Below are 26615 nucleotides of genomic sequence, written 5' to 3'. Positions count from 1 at the left end.
TTCTTTTAAAAACCAGGAGACTTAAGTGCAACGGAAATCAGAGAATAGTGGTGAAATTTCCTTTTCAAAGTCGGGGAGAATCAAATCTTTAAGATTCCCCCCCATCCTTTTTTTAAATGTTGTTTTTAAATTTCTTATTTTTTTTGGCCGGTCGTCTCAAATTCATCTGATCTCTTATTACCTCAATTTTGGAAACTGCCCGCCACCGGCCCTCCGGGACCACACAGACAGGCTGAGGACAACTTTATGACCAAGATCTGAACAAGGTACGTTACACTGGCGCGATCTGGTGAAGGATGAGGGTCCTCGAATATGCCAGGGAGAGGGAAGAAATTATGCACATAAATGTTCAAAAAATCTTTACAGTCAGTTCTGGAAAAGTTTGAGATCTGAAAATTTCCAACAGATTAAAAGCAGTGGATATTTCAGATCCCTGTCAGGCTTAGAAACGTATCTTTTTTCCACCCCTGCGGCGCTCTCCAGAAATCCGCTGCCTTGCTGGGAACACAGGTAACCACTCTACCCGGTCAAGACTGCGTGTCCCGGCATGTACTTTTCCATCCCTCATCTTCCGGAGCCGCAGAGGGGCTCCTGAGTTAGGAAACTAGAATTTGCACTGTTTAAGGAAATGTATTCCGCACAGCCGCCTTCTTCCCCTTTTCCATCCTTTTCTTCTTTTTCCCACACATTTGATGTGGGGAGGAAAACCCTGGAACAGTCCAGGGTGTTTTACTTCCAAATGGGAAAACCCTCTTCTTACTTGTAATGCAAAGGGTTAAAGCGGTCGAGCTCCTAACTGGGACCCCAAAGAAGGAAGGTACTTCCCCGCCTTCCCGCGGCTACCGGCCTCGCTCGGCCACTCCCCCCTCTTTCTCCAGCCTCCCCTCCTTTGCACTCCCTGCACCCCATTGAAGTGTCAGGCTAGGTTTGTCCGGGCTGAGCCCGGCTCCGGAAGCCTTACTCAGGGCCGGGGGTCCCTGACGCCAGCGGTGGCTGTCCCAGACCTCAGCGGGAAGAAAGAGGGCGAGCATCCCTTCCCTCCGCTGCCAGCCCGCCCGCCGACTGCCCCGGGACAGGGCGTGCATGGGGACCGCGCGCGGCGCGCCGCGCCGGCAGCTGCACAGTCCTGGGAGCCAATTCCGACGTGGCACCGAGCACGCTGGAGCTTCTTTCCGCAGCTGCAGCTCGGGGCACGGCCGGGTGGGGGGTTTGGGGGCGCCGTCCCGAGCGTCCAGCTAGGGGGTGCGGGCGGAGGGCAGTGAGAGGCGCGGGTGAAGGTAGGGAGGCGAGCCAGAGAGGCTGGGTTGGGATGGATAATCAACACCTTGGGCGGAATTCGTCACGCTAGTTCCCGCCCAGCGTGAGCCAGGGCTCGACAAGGGACCCTGCGAACAGAGGGCGGGTCTGAAAGCAGGGTCTGTGTGAGGGCGAGAACCGGGAGGCGAGGGAGGCCTTTTCCTCCAGCCAAGGAAACGCAGCCGAGGGTAAACGGCGCTGAAAGGATAATTAAGGCTGGAAAGAGGAGCTGGGAGCGGAGGGGCGGTGCCTGGGGAGGAGGCTTTACAAGACCCGGCTCCTATTACACAGCCTTAGGTGCCAGCTTCCCCCCCACCCCCCACCCCCCGCCCCCGGCCTCTCCCTCCGTCCCCCTAACGCCCGCGCTCAGCACTTGGACGCCCGGCCCTGCGCGCCTCCCCGGCGAGCGAGCTTCTAGGGCTGCGCTCCCAGAACGTGGTTGTAGGAACCCTGTCGCCCTTGCCTGCCCTGCTCTCCAGCCTTGGGGACCGTTGCTCCGGATGTCTTCTAAACAGCTGCCCAGAATCGCTATGCTCTTCCAACCCACGTGGGGACCTGGGATTGCCTCTGACGTCACGCCCCGGGGGGGAGGTGTGACGCAATAGACAGGGAAGTCCTGATTGGTCACGAAGGGCTTCCCCCGAACTGGAGGCCTGTGTATATATAGACTCACAGCTCTGTTAAAGCGAAGGAAGTTGGTAGTTAGGTTTTGTTGACAAGTGAGGCGGTTGATAAAAGGGAGAAAGAATTTCCTGTCCACTGTGGATTTAGGTTTCTTTCTTTTTCCTTTCGCATACTTTTGATTGAAGAGAAGGCACATGATAATTTACCATCAGGTGTTAAAACGGGATTATAATTTTTTTAAAAAGTCTCTTTAATAAAAATGTAAAAGGTCCACACATATTCAAACATGCCAATGATGAACGCTTTAAAATTAAAATGTGTATTTATATTGAATTGGATAAAACAAACATATGCCCATTTAAACCATTTGTAGATAACAATTGTAGATTTTATAGACTAGGGTTGAAAAGAAACATTCCAATGCGTGCAAGTTGACGCATTAATTATATTTTCACTGTTTTTTAAAAGGCGAAATAAGATTGATTACTCATAAAATCGAAGTAGTTTAATATTCACCATAATCCATCAAAGATTTTCCTAGTATTTATTGGCTATTTTACATTTTCAGTAAAAGTTTAACTCTTTAAAGGACCTATTTTAGTTTGTGCCTTATGCTGTGAATGCGTTTGCAATTTTGGAACAAATAACTTTAGAATTCTAAGTCAACATTTCTGGATTATAGGATTGCAAGTAGAATATCATCACTCATTCTTTTCTTTTTTTTAATTTGTGTATTACCTGAGTTGAGTGAAGAGACAAATGTATTGTAGATGTACTGACAAACATTTATTATCTGAGTTGCTTATATTGCAGCCTAAAACTAAATTCTAACTTTACCAAAGAGAGTTACGCAGCTTACAGAAATTTAAGGTCTTAAAATCAGTGACTAGTATCAAAGATAGTCAGCTACCTTCCTGGAAAACAGGAATTGTGCAATGGGTGAATAAGAAACTGTTACTGGAAAGTAAGTCTGATTGTGTAGTTGTTTTTGTGAAGTCTATAGAATAGCCCCACAGTATTGAATTTCATCAGTACTTTTTCACACATGGTTTCCTTACCAGCTAAGATTTCTTTGAAAACTAATTTTTTCCTTCAATTTTAAAACATGCACCTTTCACTGTTACATTTATTTTCTATGATTGGCACTACGGGGAAAGTTCTTCACTATGGATCAGCGTGAGATCCCCTTTGGCACAGTTATATCCCACAGTTAACATTTTTAATCTAAGAGTAAGTAGTCTGTTACATGATAAGCTTCCTGACTCTTGCATCATGTGGAGGGAATGAGTTAATGAAATTGGAGACTAGAGGGTAAACCCCACTGTCCCTTTCTGGGTTCTCTTTTTTTTATCCATACACACCCAGGCTGTGCTCCACTAAGAGGCTGCAAGGACAGAGCCAGTGGCAGCTGGCAGGACAGCTGAGTGGGGGGACAGCTCCCTGTAGAAGAATCACTTCCATTACCCCAGTTTGGTTTTAATCCTTTCCTGTCTAGCAGCAATCTGCACAGAGTAAGTGTCATCCCATTGCTCATTCCATAAGTTATTCAAGTTTATTGTCACCTATGTGGACATCATATATACTGCCTTGCCCACATGCTGGCAAAATGCTACTGACGTGAGTCAAAATAAATATAATGAGGTCATACTGTTAAATATTTTATTTAAATTAAAGAAGTGTTTATGAATGAATGTACCTTAAATGTATACATCTATACTGCACATTGAAATGAATAAGGTGCAGTCCCCATTTTAATGGAATTTATTGTGCCAAAAGTCTTTAAATAACCATAGTGTCTGGCAAAATACGATTTGACTCATAAGAAATGTAAAATAATAGCTTCTGTTGATCACATGTCTAACGCATCTCAGGCACTGAGTTAGGCACTGTCCATGTATTATACCTATCCCCCTACGCTACCCTCCCCCAAAGAAAACTAAATAAAGGAGCCTTGCCCAGAAAGAGCAAGCAGCTCGCTCAAAGTCACAGTGTTAGTAAGGAGTGTGGATGCAATTTAATCTAGGAAATAGTACATATAATGCCCTTGAAGGAGACATGCTGCCGCTGGGTTAGTCAAGTTTTATGAGGCTCAAATTGAGGAAAAATCATGTCTGATCTCGAGAGAGATCAGGAAAGATTTCATAAAGAAGACTTGGCATTTATGGTACATGCAGCTGCATAGGGTTTTGGCCCGTAGAAATAGTGCCCATGGGCCGGTGGAGAAACATAGAACTAAGTTTCCAAGGCAGTTCTTTCTGTACTTTCCCCCTTTGTCACACTGAAGTCCCCACGAAGTTCAGGAACCCATAGGGCAGTTGGGAGAACTGGCATCCTAGAAGTAATGGATCAGCATTGACGGTGTGCACGTGAAGAGAATCTGAAACTTCAAGGTCTAGATCCAGACACTGCTGTGGGAGACGAGGCCTTCGAAAGGCTTGTGGGCTAACCCTGCAAGCTGGGCTCCAGGGTCTCTGCTGGGATAACTGCCGTGGGGCTGGAGAGAAGGCCAACTTCAAAGCCCAGACATGGAAACCAGCGTGCACTCTTTGCACAGGTCAAGCTTAGCTGCTGCTTCTTATCTCTGGACTCGGCATTCTGATTTCTGGACTTTTAAATCCATACTGACTCTGATCTGGGTGGGATTTACTTGGAAGAAGGCCTGTGTAACATCATTGGTTTTCTTGATCTAAGTAAGTGATCAAACATCCCTTAAACTTTAGTCTCTGACTTAGACTACTACATTAGTCACCCCGCCCTCTCATGCCCTAATTCATATGGACAAGTTAACATTTTCCTGAAAGGTATAGATTTCTAAGTAAGGTAAGACTTTTTTTCTAAGTTTCACTTAGAACTTAAAATCGGGCATGAATGAATAAAAATGTATATGATTTTACTTAATACTTTATTTTTCTGTTAGGAGAAAAAGTGACCAGTTAATTTAAATCAGTTTAGTGCAAATATTGATATCTGTAATGCATAAGTGCAAACAATTGCTTAATAGAAGATTATCTTGAAGGATCATGCTGAAATATTTTTTAAAAACAACCAAAAATGATAAAATGCAAAAGACAAATGTCCTAATGTTCTGATAAGATAGTGAAGGAGGAATGAGAAGTATCTGTTTTGAAAACTATTTAAGGAAATTTATGTCTGAGGGTATATTCTTAGAATTATTCACCTAGTTACACTACAGAAGCTTGTTAGCTGCCCCAAGGAATCCCCCATCTCCCTCCCCCCACAGTGAGAAAGAAAAAGACTAGCAGAATCAAGCTATTTTTTGAATTCTAAAACAAATATCTAAAGTCTCTTAGATATTTTCATTATCTTAAGTTAATTTCATTTGCTGAAGAAAGGATTCAACAAGTTAAGATTTAATTCTCATTTGGTTCTATTATTTAAGACTTAGGATAATAGAAAAAGAAATCAGAGACAATATAGGTTTTCTGTATTACTGCTACTTAACAATGCAAACTTTAGTTTTTCCATTTCCCAGAAACTTGGAGGAAATCATTTCTCTCCAGAACAGTAAACTGGTAGCATTTCTCATATAGATAAGCTTTTTTTTCTTTTTTCTTTTCTTTTCTTTTCTTTTTTTTTTTTTTTTTTTTGTGGCAGAGACAGAGAGAGTCAGAGAGAGGGACAGATCAGGATAGACAGACAGGAAGGGAGAGAGATGAGAAACATCAATTCTTCGTTGCGGCTCCTTAGTTATTCATTGATTGATTTCTCATATGTGCCTTGACAGGGGAGGGGGGTGGGCACAGCAGACCAAGTGACCCCTTGCTCAAGCCAGTGATCTTGGGCTCAAGATAGTGAGCCTTGCTCAAACTAGATAAGCCCGCGCTCAAGCTGGCGACCTCAGGGTTTTGAACCTGGGTCCTCCAAATCCCAGTTCGACACTCTATCCACTGTGCCACCACCTGGTCAGGCATATATATATATAAGCATATTTTTATTAAAAGATGTAATAAGGTTATAGTGGTCAAGATCATAATCTCCAGGGTCAAATAATCCTTTGTGAGACTATTAGCTCCATCATTAAATAGTTGTGTAGTTTTCTGAGCCTTAGTTTTCTAATCTATAAAATGGGGTAGGTACTACCTCCCAGGTTTGCTGCGAAGATAAATAAAATGTATTAAAGTGCTTAGCAAGGTGCTTGGTATGTAGAAAGTGTTCAATAAATATTGACCATTATTATTTCAGAATATAGATGCAAGGACGATTTCCTAATCACATCATAATAGAATATTATATATTAAAATGCAATTTGTTGAAGCTAAAAACAAAATCAAAAACAGTTCACCCATTTTTCCTATCCCCCCAACTCCTCAACCTCCCAACCTTTGTCAACCATCAGTCCATTCTCTGTATCAAAGAGCTTGGTTTGTATTTATTTATTTACTTAACTTTTATTTGATTCCACATGTAAGAGAGGTCACACAGCATGTATCCTTCCCTGTCTGACCCATTTCACTCAGTACAGTGCCCTTGAGGGCCATCCATGCTGACACAAATGGCAAGATTTCATTCCTTTTTGTTTGTTTGTTTGTTTGTTTGTTTGTTTAGTGGCTGAGTAATATTCCATTATAGATAGAGCACACAGCAGTCTCTTTATCCACTCATCTATTGATGGACACTTAGGTTGTTTCCATATCTTGGCTGTAGTAAATAATGCTTCAATGAACACGAGGGTGCATATGTCCTTTGATTTTTTTGTTTCCTTTTGTTTGCCTTGTCGAACTTTGTTTTCCGAAGGTATTCTAGCACTGGTCTGATACACCCCACCCCCAGCTGTTATCTTTAAATAGCTGAGCAAGAATTTATGGATTTTTTTTTTTTTTTTACCTGGAATGGCTCAGCATATATTCACTGCTGCAAAGATTGGGAAGGGACCTGTGCCCAGTCAGCCTGCACTGGCTGCCTGAGTCCAGATGGACTTACTCATTTATGCAGAATGTATCACTGAGTACCTACTGTGTGCCGAAATCTGTTCTTTGGTACAGCAATACACAGTTGATGGAGACCCACTTGTCCATATAGCCACAGTGTGTACATAGTGTGATTTAGAAAATCAAACAGGATCAGGGGAGACAGTGATGGGGAGTGCAGAGAGCAGGTTGGAGAAGTTAGTTCAGAAGGGAGTGGTAAGCTGGGGCCTCACAGAAGACATCTTTGGGCTGAAGTCTGCAGCCTCTCCCAGATCCCAAACAAAAGGAGCACTTTGTGAAAGTTATTGGAGCTCACTTCACACCATACACTGGGACCATGAGAGCTGCTGTTATTCTCATGCGACATTTCCCCCCTGGTTACTACAAGGAGGTCAAGGGGCAGGAAAAGGCTCTGATAACCAATGACCTATAGAATTCCACTTGGGGTATATAAGCTAACAGCAAGGCTTCTATCTGCTCTACAGGTGAAACCAATGGAAACAGCAGTGTCTTTCTTAGTGCCAATAGGACTTTGGTAGCACTGTTATTGCATAGATGGAACAGTCAACTTCCTTCAGCCAAGCTCATTCCGTGTCCCTTTTGGCTGTACCCACAGAGGAATGTATATGAGCCCAGGTATCTTCTTCAGGGGTCCCCAAACTTTTTATACAGGGCGCCAGTTCACTGTCCCTCAGACCGCTGGAGGGCCGCCACATACAGTGCTCCTCTCACTGACCACCAATGAAAGAGGTTCCCGTTCTGGAAGTGCGGTGGGGGCCGGATAAATGGCCTCAGGGGGCCGCATGTGGCCAGCGGGCCTTAGTTTGGGGACACCTATCTAAGTAGTGGCTATGTTTGTATTTGAGTACTCGTCAATTCCTCATTTTCCATAACAGCAGAAAAATAGTTTGCAGATTTCTTTTCTAATCTTTTCTTATATAACATGTTTTAATCAGCAGAACAAAAGGATGCTGCCTGTCTTATTGTGAGGATTCAAATGTATTCCACAAATATTTTGTGAGACTCTTCTAATCACTTGGCATCATGCCAACTGGGTGGCTCCTCCCCCTGGTTTTGTGTCTTTGAGTAAGTTACTTAAATACTCAGTCTTGGTTTTCTCGTCATATGTATAGTATGTTATTTGTAACACAAGATTAACTACATATTTAACATTTAAAGTTATTGAGATTAAATAGGATCATGCTATTCAACAAAACAAAGCTTGCCTCACTACCTAGAATCTAATAAATGTTAGCTAAGCTAACATTGATGCCAATACGATATTGATGAATTGAATTTACATCCATTCAGTTAGCACATATTCACTGAATAGCAATTTGGTAGTCAGTACATATTTATAAAAAAATACAGCCCAGCCCTGGCCAGCTTGTCAGCCCGGCATGTGGATGTCCCAGGTTCGATTCCTGGCCAGGGCACACAGGAGAAGCGTCCATCTGCTTCTCCACCCTTCTCCCTCTCCTTTCTCTCTCCCTCCTTCCCTCTCTCCTTCCCTCCCTCCCTCTCTCCCTCCCTCACCCTCCCACAGCCAAGGCTCCATTGGAGCAAAGTTGGCCCGAGCACTGAGGATGGCTCCATGGCTTCTGCCTTAGGCTCTAGAATGGCTCTGGTTGCAATGAAGCAACACCCCAGATGGGCAGAGCATCGCACCCTAGTGGGCGTGCCAAGTGGTTCCCACTTGGGTGCATGTGGGAGTCTGTCTCTCTGCTACCCTGCTTCTCACTTCAGAAAAATACAAAAAGAAAAGAAAAAGAAATATAGCCCAGGTTTACATCCTTGGGGTACATTTGTGAAAATACACATTAAAAAGGAAATCTTGGCTTCGTGGAGCTTACATTATGGTGCATCAGGCCATTTTTAAACACTTGGTTTGGCTTAGAATTCTGAGAGAATAGTACTTAGTAAATAATTATTAAGTCCTATAGCAACTTAAAAAATAATGAATAGGCTAAAGTCTACTGGGCAAAAAAGAAAATAAAATCCAAGTTTTATATTTTAAATATTTATGAAAGGTAGAATTCTAAACCATCTTTCTATCCAGCAGTAAGCTCTTATGATCTAGAATGAAACTAACCAGATTTTCCCATTTAACAATAAAGCCATATGTCTGACAAGGAAAGTTTGCTTATGAAACGAGTATTTGAATTGGGGATTGTCTCAGAAAGTCTCACACATATGGTGCCCATATCTATGAAATCACCCAGGGGGAGTTATACAGAAACACATCCTGTGTGTCACTCCCTGAGATCAACGAATTCCCTCGGTAAAAGCTGGCTCTGAAATGTGCCTTTTGCCCTTTGGCCTGGACTGAGATATGCTGTGTGTGTCACAAGAGGCAACAATGAGACTCCTCGCAGAAATATTAAGGTTCAGGTCTAGCCACATTGCTGCAAGTTACCAGCAACTTTGCCCAGGCTTCAAAAGGACATTCTGTAGACTCCTATGATGTCAGACGGTGTTCCCACTTTTCAGCTGTGGCCAGCAGATGCTTTGCGAACACTCTGTCTACGTGTGCTGATAAAAGCAAGGAAAATGTGAATAATGGAAAAAGAATAGCAGGCAGTTCTTTTGCTGGCGAGGGTGATTTTAAACACAAGTGAAACACACACTTCAGCTTCTCCCTGGCAGAGGGTTTTAGTCCCCTTGAAATGTTTCACTCTTGTGAGAATGACTCACATCTTGGAAACGGACGAGTTCCAAGTCTGGTGCTCCCAGCACCTTTAGGCATTGGATAATGCACCCTTTGGGAGTTTTAAGCATCCCAACAGCTGTTTTAATTAGCAAAGGATGCTGTGCTCTCTTGCTTTTCACTGAAAACTCCCCCATTCCCCAGCAGCTTGAACTCTTCATTTGTGTTGTGATTACCTTTATGAGGTTCACCTGTTACATATTACGGTGTCCTATATCAGTTCTAGAAGTAGAACCCACATTTGTTTGTTTTAGGTCCATTGTTAGTCGAATACTTGAAAATGTATTGCGTGTTTTGTTTTGTTTTTAAACACTTTTAAGAACACTTTGATTTTGCTTCTCAGTGCAGCCAGCCTGGTTCAGGGTCTTTGACAATTACTATCATCTGCATTTCACAAAGAAAAATTATGTCCACAGGCTCGAATCATGGTCTCGAGGCTGCATTGCATAACTGAGGTTATATCCTTAGGGTGAACTAAACTCAAAATTCAGAATGGGTAAACGAATAAAAACTTTAATTATTTTTTGATATCGAAGGACCCCAAAGCAGGTATTCCCAATTGGCAGCTGGCTCCTTCCATTTGGCAATTCAGGGGCCAAGCTTCTTCTTATATTGCACTCTACGATTCCCTAGGACCTTGTTGTTCTGATTATCAGCCTGTGGAAGGAAAAGAGGTTGCAGGAGGTCCACTCTCTCTTAGTGGGAGTGACCCATCTCCAATTTCCAAAGGCTGGAACACCGTGGCCACATCAAGCAGTCTGTGTTCCAAAGGAGAGGAAACACAATTGGTGAGCAGCCACACTCAAGTTTCCCAAAAGAATAATGGAGGTCCACTCAGGACCACCTCAGTGTATGACCACAGGCACTAGAAGGTGAATAGTGCCTTTTGGAGATGAGAGCAGTGTGGGGACCACATAACTAGTAGCAACCACAATAATAATACAAGATAATTAAATGCTATGTGGACATTCAATTTTAAGTCTTAATGTGCAATAGAAAAATAGATGGGATATCCAACAAGAGATTTTGCAGAGATGATAATTGCTTAGCCTAAGTTTCCACTTAAAATTTCCCGAGCTTTCAGAAACTAGTTGAATTAAACAAAAGATTAAGCATATAATTAAATAAAAACCCTGAAGTTGGTACAAATGATTAAAGATGGGGACACTGCATTTATATCAATTCCTTATTAGAGTTCATTCTTAGAAGAGGAGGAAAATAAGTTTCAGGGGAAAAAAACTATTGTGATTTAGAATAAGAAACACACAATTGATCTTTGAACAACTAGGGGGTTAGGAGCACTTACCACCACTGTGGTAAAAAATCCCAGTTTAATTTACATCGGCCCTTCACATTCATCTCCAATCAAAAATTATATATAAGTGGATACCCACACAGTTCAGACTATGTAGTCAAGGGGTCAAGCACATAGCTCCTAAAATCCTTGAAATTTGCAGTGATCAGAGCCATAGAGGTTTCTTTTGTTATGTTAATGAGGGGCTTTGGGGCAGCTAGGCTAGGGACTGGTTATGGGTGGAGCCAACCATGGGATTAGAGAATTGGAATTTCCAGTTCCACCCTTAGACCCCCAGGGATGGGGGAGGGGGGTCTAGAGATTGAGTTCAGTCAGCAATGGCTTATGTAATGAAGCTTCCATAAAAACCCTAAAGGAAGAGTGTTTGAAGTTCTCCGCGTTGGTGATCTGGGGACGGTAGCAAACCCAGTGAGAGCTGGGAGGCTCCACCCCCTTCCCCCACCCATTGCCCTATGCATCTCTTTCCTCCAACTGATCCCGAGTTACATCCTTTTGTAATAAACTGGTAATGTGGTGAGTAAATGGGTTTCCTGAGTTTGGTGAGCAGCTCTAGCAAATTAATCAAACCCAACAAGAGATCTTGGAAACCTACAGGCAACAACCTGACCGTGGGACTGGTATCTGAAGATGAGGTGGAGGGTGGAGGGCAGTCTTGTGGGACTGAACCCTTACCCTGTGTAATCTTTGACACTAGCTGGCAGATAGCAGAATGGTGTTAAATCTTTGGGCTGGTGAGTATTGTTTATTGGATGTGTGAGCAACCTCCTCCACACATTAGAATTAGGCTCAGAAACCCAAGAAGAGAAAAGAAATAAAAAGTCTACCAGGTGCCTCTTCTATGCCGTGAGGATGCTCTGGGCAACATTAGAGAAATGGTCCTCCTATATATACTCTAGTTGTTCCAAACCTTAACCAGGAGATACACAAGCTATAGGGAGGAGTACAAAATTGGCTGTTAAGAACTGAAATGTGGTACAACTTTTAGGAGGACCAGAAACTTACCTGATGAAATTGAGCATGACGCTATTTCTTTAACTTAGGGCTCAGTTTACCAACATTTATTATGTGCTTACTGTGTTCAATAAGGTGCCCAATCCTCATCTGGCATTAGTGATGATGGGTAGAGGAGATGGCCATCGGGACAAAAGAATGCAATGGAGAATTACTAAAGGCTTTGATAGATGTCTGTGCAGGACACTGAGGCATAAACAATTTTTAAATAGAGACTTTGGAAATACTTGAGTCTAAACTTCCTCATTTAACGGATAAAAAACAAAACTGAGGTCCAGAGAGGTCAAGTGACCGTCTAAAGGTTGCACAGCCAGTTGATGAAAGAGCTAGTACTAGAGTCCAGGTGGGTGTCCTGATCTCCAACCTCAACTGGCCGTAAGGAAAGGGTGTGTGAGCCGAGGGATCTGCCCTAGAGATGAAACGAAATGGCACATGAGCAATTCAGCCAAATCTCTTCTGGATTTGTCCCTAGTCTATATGGGGGTTAAGGAGAGAATGTGGGGTAGGTAGAAAAATGACCATGCTCGCCAGGAGATTTCGGTCTCACACCTAGCTATGACCACGGACACAGAATGCAACCATAGACAAATGATTTAAAACACTAAAAATCATCTGTTAAGGTTTTCAAGAGGGGGATGCGCCATCATGTCATTAGATTCTTGAAATGGCCCTCTTGAGATGTCCTAGAGGGCATCCTTACATTCTCATTACGCAGATGAACAAACTGAGGTGCAGAAAGTCACACAGCTGGATAGAGAGAACTGAATGCTTCTAGTCCGACACTCAGCCCATGATACCAGGTATATAACAGGTGCGGGGCGAGTCATTAATCAAGAGTATCTTTGATTATATTACAGATGCATTGTGAGAGGTTTCTATGTATCCTGAGAATAATTGGAACCACACTTTTTGGAGTCTCTCTCCTCCTTGGAATCACAGCTGCTTATATTGTTGGCTACCAGTTTATCCAAACAGATAATTACTACTTCTCCTTTGGACTGTATGGTGCCTTTTTAGCATCCCACCTCATCATTCAAAGCCTGTTTGCCTTTCTGGAGCACAGAAAAATGAAAAAATCCCTGGAAACCCCCATTAAGTTGAACAAGACGGTGGCTCTCTGCATCGCTGCGTATCAAGAAGATCCAGACTACTTACGGAAATGTTTGCAATCTGTGAAAAGGCTCACCTACCCTGGGATTAAAGTGGTCATGGTCATCGATGGGAACTCGGAAGATGACCTTTACATGATGGACATCTTCAGTGAAGTCATGGGCAGGGACAAATCCGCCACATACATCTGGAAGAACAACTTTCACGAAAGGGGTCCCGGTGAGACGGAGGAGTCACATAAAGAAAGCTCCCAGCATGTCACCCAGTTGGTGTTGTCCAACAAAAGTATTTGCATCATGCAGAAATGGGGTGGAAAAAGAGAAGTCATGTACACGGCCTTCAGAGCGCTGGGACGGAGTGTGGATTATGTGCAGGTAGGTTTCCGAGTTCCTGCCAGGGCAAACATACATTCAAATAAAGCAGCTTTTGTATCTCTCCAGTCATATGCTTATAGCCCATCCTTGTCGCTTCTGAGCACAGTGCCCCTTTCAGTGCATTTGAAAACGGCATGACTGTTGAAAGCACATTTTGAAAGAGAGAGAGAGAGGGGGGAAAATAAAGTCTTGTAAAACTGTTAGGACTATCTATGAAAATGCTTAACTTGTGCAATGCTGTTGGTTGGAAATCAAGATTATTTTGAACAGGACACCCTTCCTTCTTTTCTCTCTCCTGCCCTTCTCCACCCCCCTTGGTTCTGCCAAGTCAAGTCCAGCGTCATTTTCCACACTCTTAAAATCTCCAGCCTTGTAAGAAAATAGTGTCTGCTGGGCAGAGGGTCTTGAGAAAAAAAATCTGCAGTCCCATAAGGAAGGCTGTGTAAAAACGGTTTTCACAGAGACCGGGCGAAATGGGGGTGATGAGGACACTTTTGATTGAAAAGGGTAAGGAATTCAAAATTGAGACAGAGAAAAGAAAAAGAAATAGGAAAAAAAGGGAGAAAAAAGAAAAACCTTCCCAGAGTAAAACCGAAGTAATGTTTATTTCACTCTCCAAACAGCATTACCTCACTCACTCCAACTTGACCTTTGAAAGCATTTGTGATGGTGTTTGCTTGAATGAAAATTAGGCTGTCTCGTTAATTTCCTGACTGCTCACTCTAGGGTTTCTCCTTTTTTTTCTTTAGGATGGTAGTAGGGTCCCTGTGAATGTGTAAGATATAATTTTCTACGAATCCTTTAGTTAGATTTTGGCTATAACTGATTCGGAGAAGGGAGGCATGTCTCAAGTTTAGGAAAAGTCACTGGCTGTAGAGTCAGTTGACAGAAATTTCCCATTGCCTTGAGCCTCACTTTTCTGCATAAATGAAACCAATCTCACAGAACAGTTGAGGCAATGATTTCACAATATAGAACTGAAGTGGACAAAAGTTACAAAGGTAGCGAACAATTGCTGTTAATATTATGTATTATGTAATCAATGTGGTCCTTAAAAAGTATAGCACCAGTCAATTACTAGGACTGTGTTCATTTTGCGTAATATCTGAAAAGTTTTGAAGCACTTCTTCAGTGGATACAAATCTGCATATTAATCTCTCCTTTAAGGGAGTTGATGGAGTTTCACCTCTGTTTTTCCTAATTTCTAGAACTTTCTGGAGTTCAGTTCTAGAATTAAGATAGTGTCAGCTAACTCAGGACATTTTTTTCCCTTTTTACATACTGCAGCTTTAGGCCCAGATGAAGGATGAAATGGCCCATTTAAAGGAAGGGATGACTGGGAATTTGCATAAGATTTGAAAAATGATGCTCTGGGCCGAAAATGAGAAAACATCTGTTGATACTTTGCTTTTAATTGTAGTTAAAACAATTGCTCCATTTGTCATTTCTAATCAAGCCATGATTGTGTGGGTTTTCTTCTTTTTTCCAAAAACCTGTTTCTCCCATATCCCCTTTTCCCATCATTCTTGTTTTGGATTTTGTTTGTATCCTTGACAACTTGACATTGTGCTTGTCCAGGAAAAAAAGAATATGAAATGGGAAATACTGGAGTAGGTCTGCTGCTAGAGCCGTAATGAGGCTGCAGAACTTGCCTCCCTTCGCTGAAGCCCCTGGAGAGACTGTCTGAGTAGCTGATAACTGGGTCCTGAATCCTCCTGAGATTCTTAGACCATTCAAACTCAAAAAAGGGTAGAAAAAACACCTTATAGGATTCTGAAACCAGGTAATTCCATCTCACCACCCTTCATCAAATACCCCAATATTTAACCATGTGTGCCCCATAAAAATGGGAATGTCATAGGTTCAAACTAAGATACTATCAATCACCTAACACTCTGACTGACCAAGGGTTTGAGAGTTGCAGAAGAGAAGCCACAGAAAGACAGAGGAAAGGGGGTGGAGGATGTTGGCTGCTAAGCATTACAAGTGATTCACACCCGAACTTGGGAGTTCAAGTTGATTAGGGAAGGAAGAAAGCAAGCAAAGTTTAGTGCTAATACACTAGAGAAAATAGGGTCTGGGGAAGAAACTGACTATCTGTTCACATACTTGCTAACCTGGCTGGAGAACACTACTTACCTGTGCAAAGAACTGGCCAAATGGTTGGCTTCCAGTTGCAGCTGGGTCTTTGACACTGGTCAGTACTCATCACTGGATCTTGTATAGATAGGTATCTTTCTTATTGCTCTCATAACCTATTATTTCATTCTAGCACCACCCTCCTAGCTCCCTACCCAAACTCCTCCTGGCTTAACTACTAACAGATGACCTTGCCTCCTACGAAAAGAGAAAAGCAAAAGTACTTATTTTGAATTCCATCCAGATCTTCTTGACTCTCTTCTGCTTACAGGTTCAAGGGTACCCAGTCTTGCTTCCTATCTCCAGGTTAACCTTTCCACCCATACTCCTGGGCTATCTGGGTCAGCTCCCGCTGGTCTCCTCCAGAACAGGTTTTTATATCAACTACCACCTCTCCCTATGTCTCTCTCAGCTTTTATCTCTAGTCCTCTCTCTGACTACTATCTCAGCCTTAAAGCCATTCAAATAACTTAACATTGACATAGAGCATGAAAGAAAGTAGTAGTCTAGAAGAAAGCCAGTGCAATAGCAAAGTCGCCTGTGATGCTACTGGCTGCTTTTTGGAAAAAATATGTTTGTTAAGGTGACTTTGTTTAGACATGCTTTATAGTGCTGTTGACCCTGAATTCAATGGTACTGGCTCATATAGTGTATTTAAATACAAATAAAGTGAGGTTAGGTATTCATCAGTAGACAAAAATGTTAGGGACCCAGAGGCTTGGAGCAATCACTAGTTGAGTGTTCACGGGAACTGTAGAACAGTAGACGTGAGTAATGACAGTCCACTCTCAGCAGTATTTGACTGGTTCCTGTTCTGTATTGGAAGCCTGAGCAACTGAAACATTCTGAGGGCCCCTGTTGAGAGTTAAACTGTTTGTCTCTTTGCGTCCTTCATTTTAGAGGATAAGATTAATAGCACATGGAACTATGTAGAAATGGGGAAATGTGAACTCTGGACTCGGCTCTGTTGCTTAGTTGCTGTGGGCCTCAGTTGGGAGAACAGCGCTCTCTGAGATCCCTCCATCTCAGGACTGTCACTCAGTTCCGTTCAATTGCTCTGACATGTCAATTTCTTTCTAGCAACACAGCAAGGTTGTAATCAAAACAAAGCAAAGAAAGGGGGAGTATAAAAATTTTCTTTTCATTTATCAGTCCTTGTCATGTTTCTCACTGTAATCTACCCTTTCCCCCAAAGTTGGGTTCTTGAATGTGAACCATTTCTGTGCCACCGTTAAGGGATTTCCTGATTACCAATATTTGATTGGTCCCTGTTCTGTATTTGGAATAAAGGTGGCTGAAGCCTTAGAGTTGACAACATTTGGTTTCTCATTTTTTTTCAGCTGACTTGTCACTTTTGCTTTGCACCTTCTTCAACTTTTACTCATGTTTAAGCCATACTAAAAAGGAGACAGGCTTGACCTGTGGTGGCACAGTGGATAAAGCATTGACAGGAATGCTGAGGTCGCTGGTTTGAAACCCCAGGCTTGCCGGGTCAAGGCACACAGGACAAGCAGCTACTTTGAGTTGATGCTTCCCGATCCTCCCCCCCATTTCTCTCTTTCTCCAGTCTCTAAAATCAATAAATAAAATCTGCAACAAGACTAACCAAATGACTCCTTTTTAAACCATAATGTTTTGAAAACATTTTAGGCTGACCAAAGTTAAGAATTATTTTATAATATTTTGGGTAATTCATTCTACCCAAGGAAGTCATATCTTCCTAATTTCATTTAAAAAGAGCAACAACAACAACAAAAAGACCAAATTGCTTAGGTGTCTATAATGTAGGGACTTTCCACTGACTAGATTTGAGATTCTAGGCCATAAATCAAATTACTCTCTCCAAAGAAAGATTATCTTCCTTTTCCTTTGAGAGTATGCCCCCGCCCCCACCATTGGCTAACTGATTAATTTTGAAGGGCCTTTTTTAGCTCTATAAAGTTCTTAGATTTTATGACTTTGTATTTGCTACTTCATCCAAGGCTAGTAAATTTAAATGTAGCTGTCTACTTTCTTATAAATTCTATTTATCCAGTATCCAAATAAATACAAAATCAAGATTGTTTAAAAATGAAAGTAACATGCCTGACCTGTGGTGGCGCAGTGGGATAAAGCGTCGACCTGGGACACTGAGGTTGCCGGTTCGAAACCTTGGGCTTGCCCGGTCAAGGCACATATGGGAGTTGATGCTTCCTGCTCCTCCCCCTTCTCTCTCTCTCTCTCTCTCTCTCTCTCTCTCTCCCCTCTCTCTAAAAATCAATAAATAAAATATTAAAAAAAAAAAATGAAAGTAACACACAATATTTCTAAATTGGTTGTAATGTAATTAATGTCATATAATATAGGTTTTTGATTGACCTTTTAGATTATGAAAAATTTTTAATTTTGTAAAATATTCTACTTTCGTGAAGGTTATTTACTTCTTGTTTCTTTGTTTTTTCCATTTTCTGCATGAACATGTTCTCACACAAATTACTGGTCATATTTACTCTTTTTTCACTGGACAATTTAGTTCTCAGGGTCTAGATGAAAAAATAAATAAATAAAATTCTGTCATATACATTGATGTGCTCCAAAACCAAAGACTATGTTTTTAAAAAATTTTTTTAATTTCTTGATTTTAGAGAAAGGAAGAAAGAGAGGGAGAGAGAGACAGGAATTCATATCTATCTGTTCCATTATGTACCCTGACTGGGGACTGAAGCAGCAATCTCTGTGCTCTGGGACAATGTTCCAACCAACCAAGCCACCTGGCCAGGACTAGACTATGTTTCTATTTTAAGTAGTATCACAGTCAGCAGCCTCTATGTTAATGAAGAGACACCAAGTCAAGATGCAACAAATACTTTTGTAAGTTTCCACAGGTGTCCAGGGTCTCTACCCTTTGCTACATAATCACATTTCACACACTGTTCCCCAAAGGTACATTCCAAGCTCTAAACGCATCACAATCAGCTGAAAACTGCTCTCCATTTTTTCTATTTCTTTTCCCTAGTTAACAACCAGTCTAAGGACTTTTACACTGACTGCTCAAGAATTCAACTTGTTTAATTTATGTTTATCGGGTATTGGACTAGACACTGGTTTCCTGATGCCTAAGTGAGTCATTGCTTTTTTTCAGTGATAATAAGAAGGACCCCTTTTTTATTAGACTCTAGTGTCTTTAGTTTGTGCCTCTGGTTTTGGTTTATCCCTTTTTAGTATATATTTTTCTTTTATTGAGCATTGACTATAAACTAGCCAGTAAGTGCTTTATATACATTATCTAATTAGCCATTACAAGAAACATATGAGGTGGATGTGATTATCCATATTTTTCACATGAGGGATAGAGGCATAGGAAAGGGAAGTAAGGACTCTAAGTTTAAGTTCAAGAAGCTCCAAGCTCTAGCTAGGTAGTTCAGTTGATTAGCATCATCCAGATATGCCAAGGTTGCCGGTTTGATCCCTGGCCAGGGCACATACAAGAATCAACCAGTGAATGTATAGCTAGGTGAACAAAGAGTTGATGTTTCTCTCTCTCCCCTCCCTCTAAAATCAATAAAACAAATTTAAAAAAGAAGCTAGTTCAACTTTATATAACTGGTAAATGGTGGATTGGGACTTAGATCTGTTTGATGCAACATTTGCATAGTGCCTTTTTTCAGTAGTGTTTACTCTGATATTCTACTGTTAGGATACCAGAAGGAAGCCAGGCACCATCTTGTGTTTGCTAGTAAATAACTACTTGTGAATTTTTGTTGTTGTCTGGTTTATCCCTTTTACTAGAGAAATCTGGGTGGGGGAGATGGAGAGGGGTAGGGGGAGTGTTCCACTTACTTTGGGGGAAGCTGAGTAGCAGGGATCATGACCAAGGGTGAATTCCACACACTGTAGCAAAAAATTAGTCTCACTGGGTCAAGGTTAAGATGAAGAGTAAAGGTTGAGAAAGGGTTGAGGCTTACAAGCAGGCAAAGGGTGAAGGCAGTAGCAACAAAAGGGGTCTTGATTTATTTTCAACCTGTTTCTTCATCGAAGGCAGCCGGAGCGGTTAAGATTTCCTCTTGCTGTGCAGCTCTGCGTGCCCTTTGGAGTGGTATGGGGCAGGCAGAGGCAGGACCCACCAGTCATTCTGAAGGGGAAAAGAAAAACACATTAAAAAAAATTGAAACTTGGAGACTAGGCAATTTGGAAAGTGTTTGCTAGAATAAGCAATATTTCTGGAGGGGATTTTTATTTAAATTATAGTGAAGTAGATTAACTTTAAGATCAGTGAGAAAAGGTGGAATGGCCTTGCAGTCTAATAGCTTGTGTAACAGACTATAGACTCATAGTCTACAACTAATTATTAGAGCTCATTCCAGACACTTAAGGGATTCTCGAGATGTAATCAATTCCCAAGTTCCTTTAAGAGATTCTCTCTACTGAGCCATCTATCTATTTGTGCTAAGGATCCTGATGATTCTTGAGGACTTAAGACTTAATTGAAGCTTCTGTATTCTGAGGCCATTTCCTCTTAAAATTAGCAAATCTTGGGCTAAAGAAAAAAAGTCTTAATTTATTGATGTTGTCACTTGTTATGCTGTTCTGCAGTGACTGTTATTTATAACATGGAGACAGAGGCGACCTTTAAGAAAAGTCTACAAGAATTAAAACTGGGGCTTAGAACATACTGAATCTCAACTTGTGACTAGTATTGTGTTCTTTTTATTTTAGAAAAGAGAACCCTCCCCGCTGCAACCTATTACTTCAGTCCCAAGGCAAACTTTGCTTGTAAACTCCTGGTAGTAAATATTGGGCTCTCTAGGCCATGTGGTCTCTGTTGCGACCATTCAGCCTTGCTGGGTTAGTGTGAAAGCAGCTATAGACAACATAAAAATGAATGAGCATGTCTGGGTTCCAATAAAACTTTATTTATGGACATGAAAACTTGAATTTCATGTGACTTCCATGTGTTACAAAATATTAAAAAAATTTTTTTTCAACGAATTTAAAAAGGTAAAAAACCATTTTTAGCCCATAGATCCTATCAAAAGAGGTAGCAGGCTGGCCTCAGCCTACAGACCTTAGTTAGCGACCTCCTGTTCTAGATAGGAAAGGGGAAGCTTTAACTCTTGGCTGAAATAGTGAAGGAAGAAAAAAGATGGTCTCCTGCACTTGAGTTGATGGTTTTGTGGTTAAAAATGAGGTGGCTCAATCTTTCCAATAGTCTTTTTTGTCTTGACATTTCCCACTCATTTTAGTCCAAATACAGTGACTTTGCTCCGCTTCCGCATGTCCTAGTGAGAAATCTTGTGACTAGTGATTCTGTGGTTGCAACAAATTACAGAGAGACATTCAGTGTTAAGACGTTAAGACGCTTTGATTTGTGCTCTGATAGCTTCTGGTGAGCGCATCATGTCCCGGTAGGCTTTCTCCACGTGAGATTAACCGCTGTGTGTGTGTGCTGGCCCACGGGAGATTAACCGCTGTGTGTGTGTGCTGGCCCTTGTCCTCCCCACCGCTTCTAGCCTAGAGCTAAATAGCCAGCCAACATTCATGAAATTATGTACTTGTTATTAATTAAGGAGGAGCCACGTGGAAATCCTGTTCCTACCATACTGATCACACTCTTTACACACTGAAAAAATAAATACTGCGAGGTCTGTGAACATACATGCTTTTACAGAATGTCATAGGTGGCGGTTTTCTAGTTGGCATTCTGTCACCAAATAGCATCCACAAATTGAACTCCTTAAAGCTCTTGCCCTACTATAATACACCGCTTTCCAAGGGATTTCTGAGAGCTGTTCCTTCCAAGCCATTTAAACTCACCATACAAACAATCTCTTCTCAGAGAGCTCCTGGCACGTTGCTCTTGGAAACTGGGAGGGGCAGGGCCAATTTAAATGCGCGGAGCCTCAGAAGTTAGGTTTAAGGTTAGTCATTTGAAAGGGGCAGTTGCTTCAGTCTGCTTATGTTCCCAAGCAGGCGGAGTCACTTGAACATTAATTCTAGATTTTCCCCTTCCTGTTGTTTTTAAGTCTTATTTTAGCTTTCTGGTTTTACCTTTCCCAGCTTAAGTCAATAGAGGTGGGTGTGGCCCTGAATTCTCAGGATGCTGGATTCTAAAGGTGGACTGGACTTCGGCTTTCACTTGCTCTACCCTTCCTACAGGCCTGCCCTTGTAGCCACAGACAAACCAGGAGAGGCAAGGCAGCGCAGAGGTAACACACTGCCTCAGAGGAGTTTGTTTAGGCTTTTGGGGCTTGGGATGATTGGGTGTACAAGTCTAAGTATTAGTAAAAGCTTATTTTCTTCAATGAAAAATGAATGCCTTTCAGCTGCCTAAGTTTTTTCCCCTAAAGTAAGTCAGACCATAGAATGTAATGAATAGAATGAATGAGTGGTTTTTATTAGAAAATGGATCCTTCTAAATAAAGTAAGATAAAAAATTCACAAGTTAACCCTATGATTGCAATACTTTGATAAATCCATTGAAGTCATAAGTTCACTTTCTTTATGACTGGATACCCCCATTTACTCCCTTAAGAAATAACTTACAATAATGTATTTAAATCGGTGTTTTCACCAACGTTATTTCTTAGTATTTATTTTTAGAAAATAAAAACCTGTTAGTAAAATTGGCAGTTTAAAAAATGTTGAAATTCCTTACCTAAATTACTTTGAAGTTTTTTGCTGTTGTCGTTTGACACTGGTACATCAAATCCCTACTAATTTTATGAGGTAGTCTGGAGAACTGTAAAGGTGTAGTTACTTTTGACGTGAATGAGTTAACCTTGCTTAAATCCATGAAGTACAGCCAGACTCGATGGCAAAATAAATAATGGGAATCGCAGATAGCACCCAGCCTTCTCCGGCCATGTCATTTATTGTTTGAATGGGGATGCAGAACTGGTCGTTTCATCACATGTCCACTCCGATCATATTATACTACTAAGACCCTGCTGCCTGAATACTACTTGGTATCAATCAGGAATGGAGAAGATGCCGCACATTTCCCACTGCGGATTTTCTTTGATCATGAGAAAGAAGCTCCAGCCACAGGTATATAACCCACTTGTGAGAAAAGGTAGTTCCCTTTCCCGGCTGTCTCCACTCCTCTCTCTCTCTGAGAGAAACAACTTAGTCTGACTGAGTATGGAAGCAGTAAGGGATAGCCCAACTCCTCTGCCCTCCTTGCTCCTGGGAGTGGGCGGTTGCCAAGGAGCATGCGCAGTGGCTGCAGGAAGATGCCCCACTTCGATGCTATTTACTATAATTGATGACTCGGTCTTATACTGGGGAACATCATGATGACGCCTGTTATTCCACAGATAGAAGGCCTGTTCTCTGTATCAGCTTTATGGGTATACAGGTAATATTTTGGTTTCTCATCTCCCTTACTCTTTTTTATTTTCTAATGCGTTCAGAAATCAGGCTGCAAAAAAAGGACTGTTTATGACCCTGTCTACCAGGACCTCCCATGGAAATGTCTGTCAAGGGGTCACAGACAGAGACAAGTCTGAATAATCTTGAAATCATCATGGTTTGGTTTCAGAATTGCTTTCTTTTCTTCTTTTTTTTTATTTATTTTATTTTATTATTATTTTTTTTTTTTACAGAGACAGAGAGTGAATCAACGAGAGGGATAGACAGGGACAGACAGACAGGAATGGAGAGAGATGAGAAGCATCAATCATTAGTTTTTCATTGCATGTTGCAACACCTTAGTTGTTCATTGTTTGCTTTCTCATATGTGCCTTGACCGCGGGCCTTAAGCAGACCGAGTAACCCCTTGCTGGAGCCAGCGACCTTGGGTTCAAGCTGGTGAGCTTTGCTCAAACTAGATGAGCCCGCGCTCAAGCTGGCGACCTCGGGTCTCGAACCTGGGTCCTCCGCATCCCAGTCCGACGCTCTATCAACTGCGCCACAGACTGACTGGTCAAGCTCTTTTCTTCTTCTTTTGACCCATATAAGGATTGTTTGTTAGGACAATTAGCATTTCCAGAATGGCTTAAGATAATTTACATTTGCTTTTATATACAAAGGGCTAGATGCATACTTACTGTAGACTATAAAGGTGGTCTAAATGTCTTGCTAGTTCTCTTTCTCAAGCAATGTCATCTGCTAAGCCCAAGTCATGGACATCTTGCTTCAGAATTATACAACCGGCTGTAGGAGCATTTTTTCTTTTATTCATCATTTTAAATGGAGGGAGATAACTGTTAATATGCCTCCCTTTAAATACTGTCCTAGGAGGGTTCTTATCATTATTCAAATCTGAGGGACACATTGCCTAAAAGCCTTATTTAAGGCAACTGGAAAAGAAAAAAGACATTGAGAGTAACCAACCCAAGATATTTTACAAGTCCTGGAAAACTTGGACAAGTCCTAGAAAAGCTGGAATGAGACATTCATTACCGAAATCGGGAACATCCATGGCAAACTGGGACAAGCTGGCCACTCACTCTATCAGATACCTAGCGCATCACTTCAGCTGTTCTCTCCAGCAGTGTCTTTACCTTAAACGTTTAACTTGGTGGAAAACAAACCCTTTGTATTGGCCATTATTTAACAAACTCTGTCATCCCTGTGATATTGGCCTTGTGCCAATAAGGCTGAAGACAGATATGCTCAACTTTGACTGTATATAGCTGGTGAGCTTTGCTCAAACTAGATGAGCCCGCTTTGTGTGCTTTAACTCATTTTCTTCTGTCTTTGCAGGTTTGTGATTCAGACACCATGCTTGACCCAGCCTCATCTGTGGAGATGGTCAAAGTTTTAGAAGAAGACCCCATGGTTGGAGGTGTCGGGGGAGATGTCCAGGTACACGTGGCTTCCCTTTGCCTGAGTCACATTTGTAGCACTCTGACTCACTCATTCACTGAATGTACATTTACTCCATCTCAAATTCTGAGCCAGGAATTATACATTAGAATGTGCCTTAGACTCAGTTTACTGCCTCTTTTGTCTAATTGAAAAGTTTAAGATTTCTTCAGTTAAGCCTGGGATATAATCCATGTCTGTAATGGCTGATAAATTCTGTTTGGGGGCCATAACGTAATGTTCTGGTAAAATCTGATGTTGGGAGTTCACTTACTTGCAAATGAACTAAAGTATGGCAGGAGATGGATTCTCTATCATATACCTATGACTTTAAAAGCTGACCAGTATGTGGTTGATCAAAAAATCCAAATTGGAAAACAAAGAAAGAGAAGAAACAGCAACTTAAATTTATACTAGTGAGAAAGGCAAAGGTGCAATTAATTAATAATTGGGTTTTCCAATTATTTATTTATTTTCTAATTATTTAGCTCACATGGTTTGCTATCAATGGAGAAACAATTAGTGAAACGGATATTGGAATTGGAAAATGAATATGCAAAAAACAAGTGAAAATTAAAATGAGTTTTTTGCAAATGTAAGATTAGATTTTAGCAAAACATGGGAGGCACATTGAAATGTTTTCCTTTCAGGTTTAGGTATTGTGTTGCTGGGCTAATCCATTTTGTATATTCGTGGTGATAGGGAAGGCAAAGAAAATGTACTACAAAGGACAAAAAACTAAGCTGGCGGATAAAAGGAAGCATGCAAAATCCAGATGAACACAGGACAAAACTGAGACGGGAGAATTTAGAAACATCGCCAAGACCAAGCTGATAATTTTGAGTAGTCTTTTTACACAGAGCATTATTTCAGGATTCAGGCTTTGGAGGGAGGCCAAAGCAAACCCTTTTATCACTGGCTTTGCAAAATAGTAGGGGAGAGAAGGAAATTTTATAGCCATGAATTGGATGAGCTGGAAATTAACCAGAACAGGAGGCAATAGGACTTAAAAACCTTTAAATCCTAGATGGCATGGCAGGAAAAAGTGTCTGGAAGAAAAATTTGGGGACTGAACTAAAGCCTAAAAATAAAATCTCAATATTTTAATGAGAATGAGAACAAAAAGCATAGCAAAAGGAGGACAGGGAGTGATGATGGTAGAAAAAAAAATAGTTATCCTCAAAAAATCCCAAACACAGGCATACCTCTTATCAAATTAATCTAGTAATAAAGAATCCAAGCTAATAAAATATAATTCTGTCTAGAAGAGGAAGGAAGCCAAAATAGGAAAACAGAATAATGAACCTTACTCTATCTAGTAACCTCAGGACGGTACGAATTTTGTCGGTATTTTCAACTAAGGCTTACCTTTTTTATATTTTGTCCTTTTGCAGATTTTAAACAAGTATGATTCCTGGATCTCTTTCCTCAGCAGTGTGAGATACTGGATGGCTTTTAACATAGAGAGAGCCTGTCAGTCTTATTTTGGGTGTGTCCAATGCATTAGTGGACCTCTGGGAATGTACAGAAACTCGTTGCTGCACGAATTTGTGGAAGACTGGTACAATCAGGAATTTATGGGCAACCAATGCAGTTTTGGTGATGACCGGCATCTAACGAACCGAGTGCTGAGTCTGGGCTATGCAACAAAATACACAGCTCGATCCAAGTGCCTTACAGAAACACCTGTCGAGTATCTCAGATGGTTAAACCAGCAGACCCGTTGGAGCAAGTCATACTTCCGAGAGTGGCTGTACAATGCCATGTGGTTTCATAAACATCACTTGTGGATGACCTACGAAGCGGTTATCACTGGATTCTTCCCTTTCTTTCTCATTGCCACAGTCATCCAGCTCTTCTACAGGGGCAAAATTTGGAACATCCTCCTCTTCTTGTTAACTGTCCAGTTAGTAGGTCTCATCAAATCATCCTTCGCCAGCTGCCTTAGAGGAAATATCGTCATGGTCTTCATGTCCCTCTACTCAGTGTTGTACATGTCAAGTTTACTTCCCGCCAAGATGTTTGCAATTGCAACGATAAACAAAGCTGGGTGGGGCACATCTGGAAGGAAAACCATTGTTGTTAATTTCATAGGACTCATTCCAGTCTCGGTTTGGTTTACAATCCTCCTGGGTGGTGTGATTTTCACCATTTATAAGGAATCTAAAAAGCCATTCTCAGAATCCAAACAGACAGTTCTAATTGTTGGAACGTTGCTCTACGTATGCTATTGGGTTATGCTTTTGACTCTGTATGTGGTTCTCATCAACAAGTGTGGCAGGCGGAAGAAGGGACAACAGTATGACATGGTGCTTGACGTATGA

At 41.5% G+C, this 26615-nt stretch overlaps 1 protein-coding gene across 1 annotated transcript; it reads left to right on the top strand.

Moving 5' to 3' along the window:
- Positions 1 to 130: 130 nt before the first annotated feature.
- On the top strand, positions 131 to 26615 carry HAS2 (hyaluronan synthase 2). Its single transcript, XM_066372500.1, has 4 exons — positions 131 to 266; positions 12739 to 13365; positions 24190 to 24291; positions 25686 to 26615. Exons 2-4 carry the CDS (start codon positions 12739 to 12741, stop codon positions 26613 to 26615), a joined length of 1659 nt encoding a protein of 552 aa, XP_066228597.1. The 5' UTR covers positions 131 to 266.

Source organism: Saccopteryx leptura, chromosome 3 (genome assembly GCF_036850995.1).
Source record: "Saccopteryx leptura isolate mSacLep1 chromosome 3, mSacLep1_pri_phased_curated, whole genome shotgun sequence".
Lineage (NCBI taxonomy): Eukaryota > Metazoa > Chordata > Mammalia > Chiroptera > Emballonuridae > Saccopteryx > Saccopteryx leptura.
Note: the sequence above shows the minus strand (reverse complement) of the source record. Positions and strands in the feature narration are given on the sequence as shown.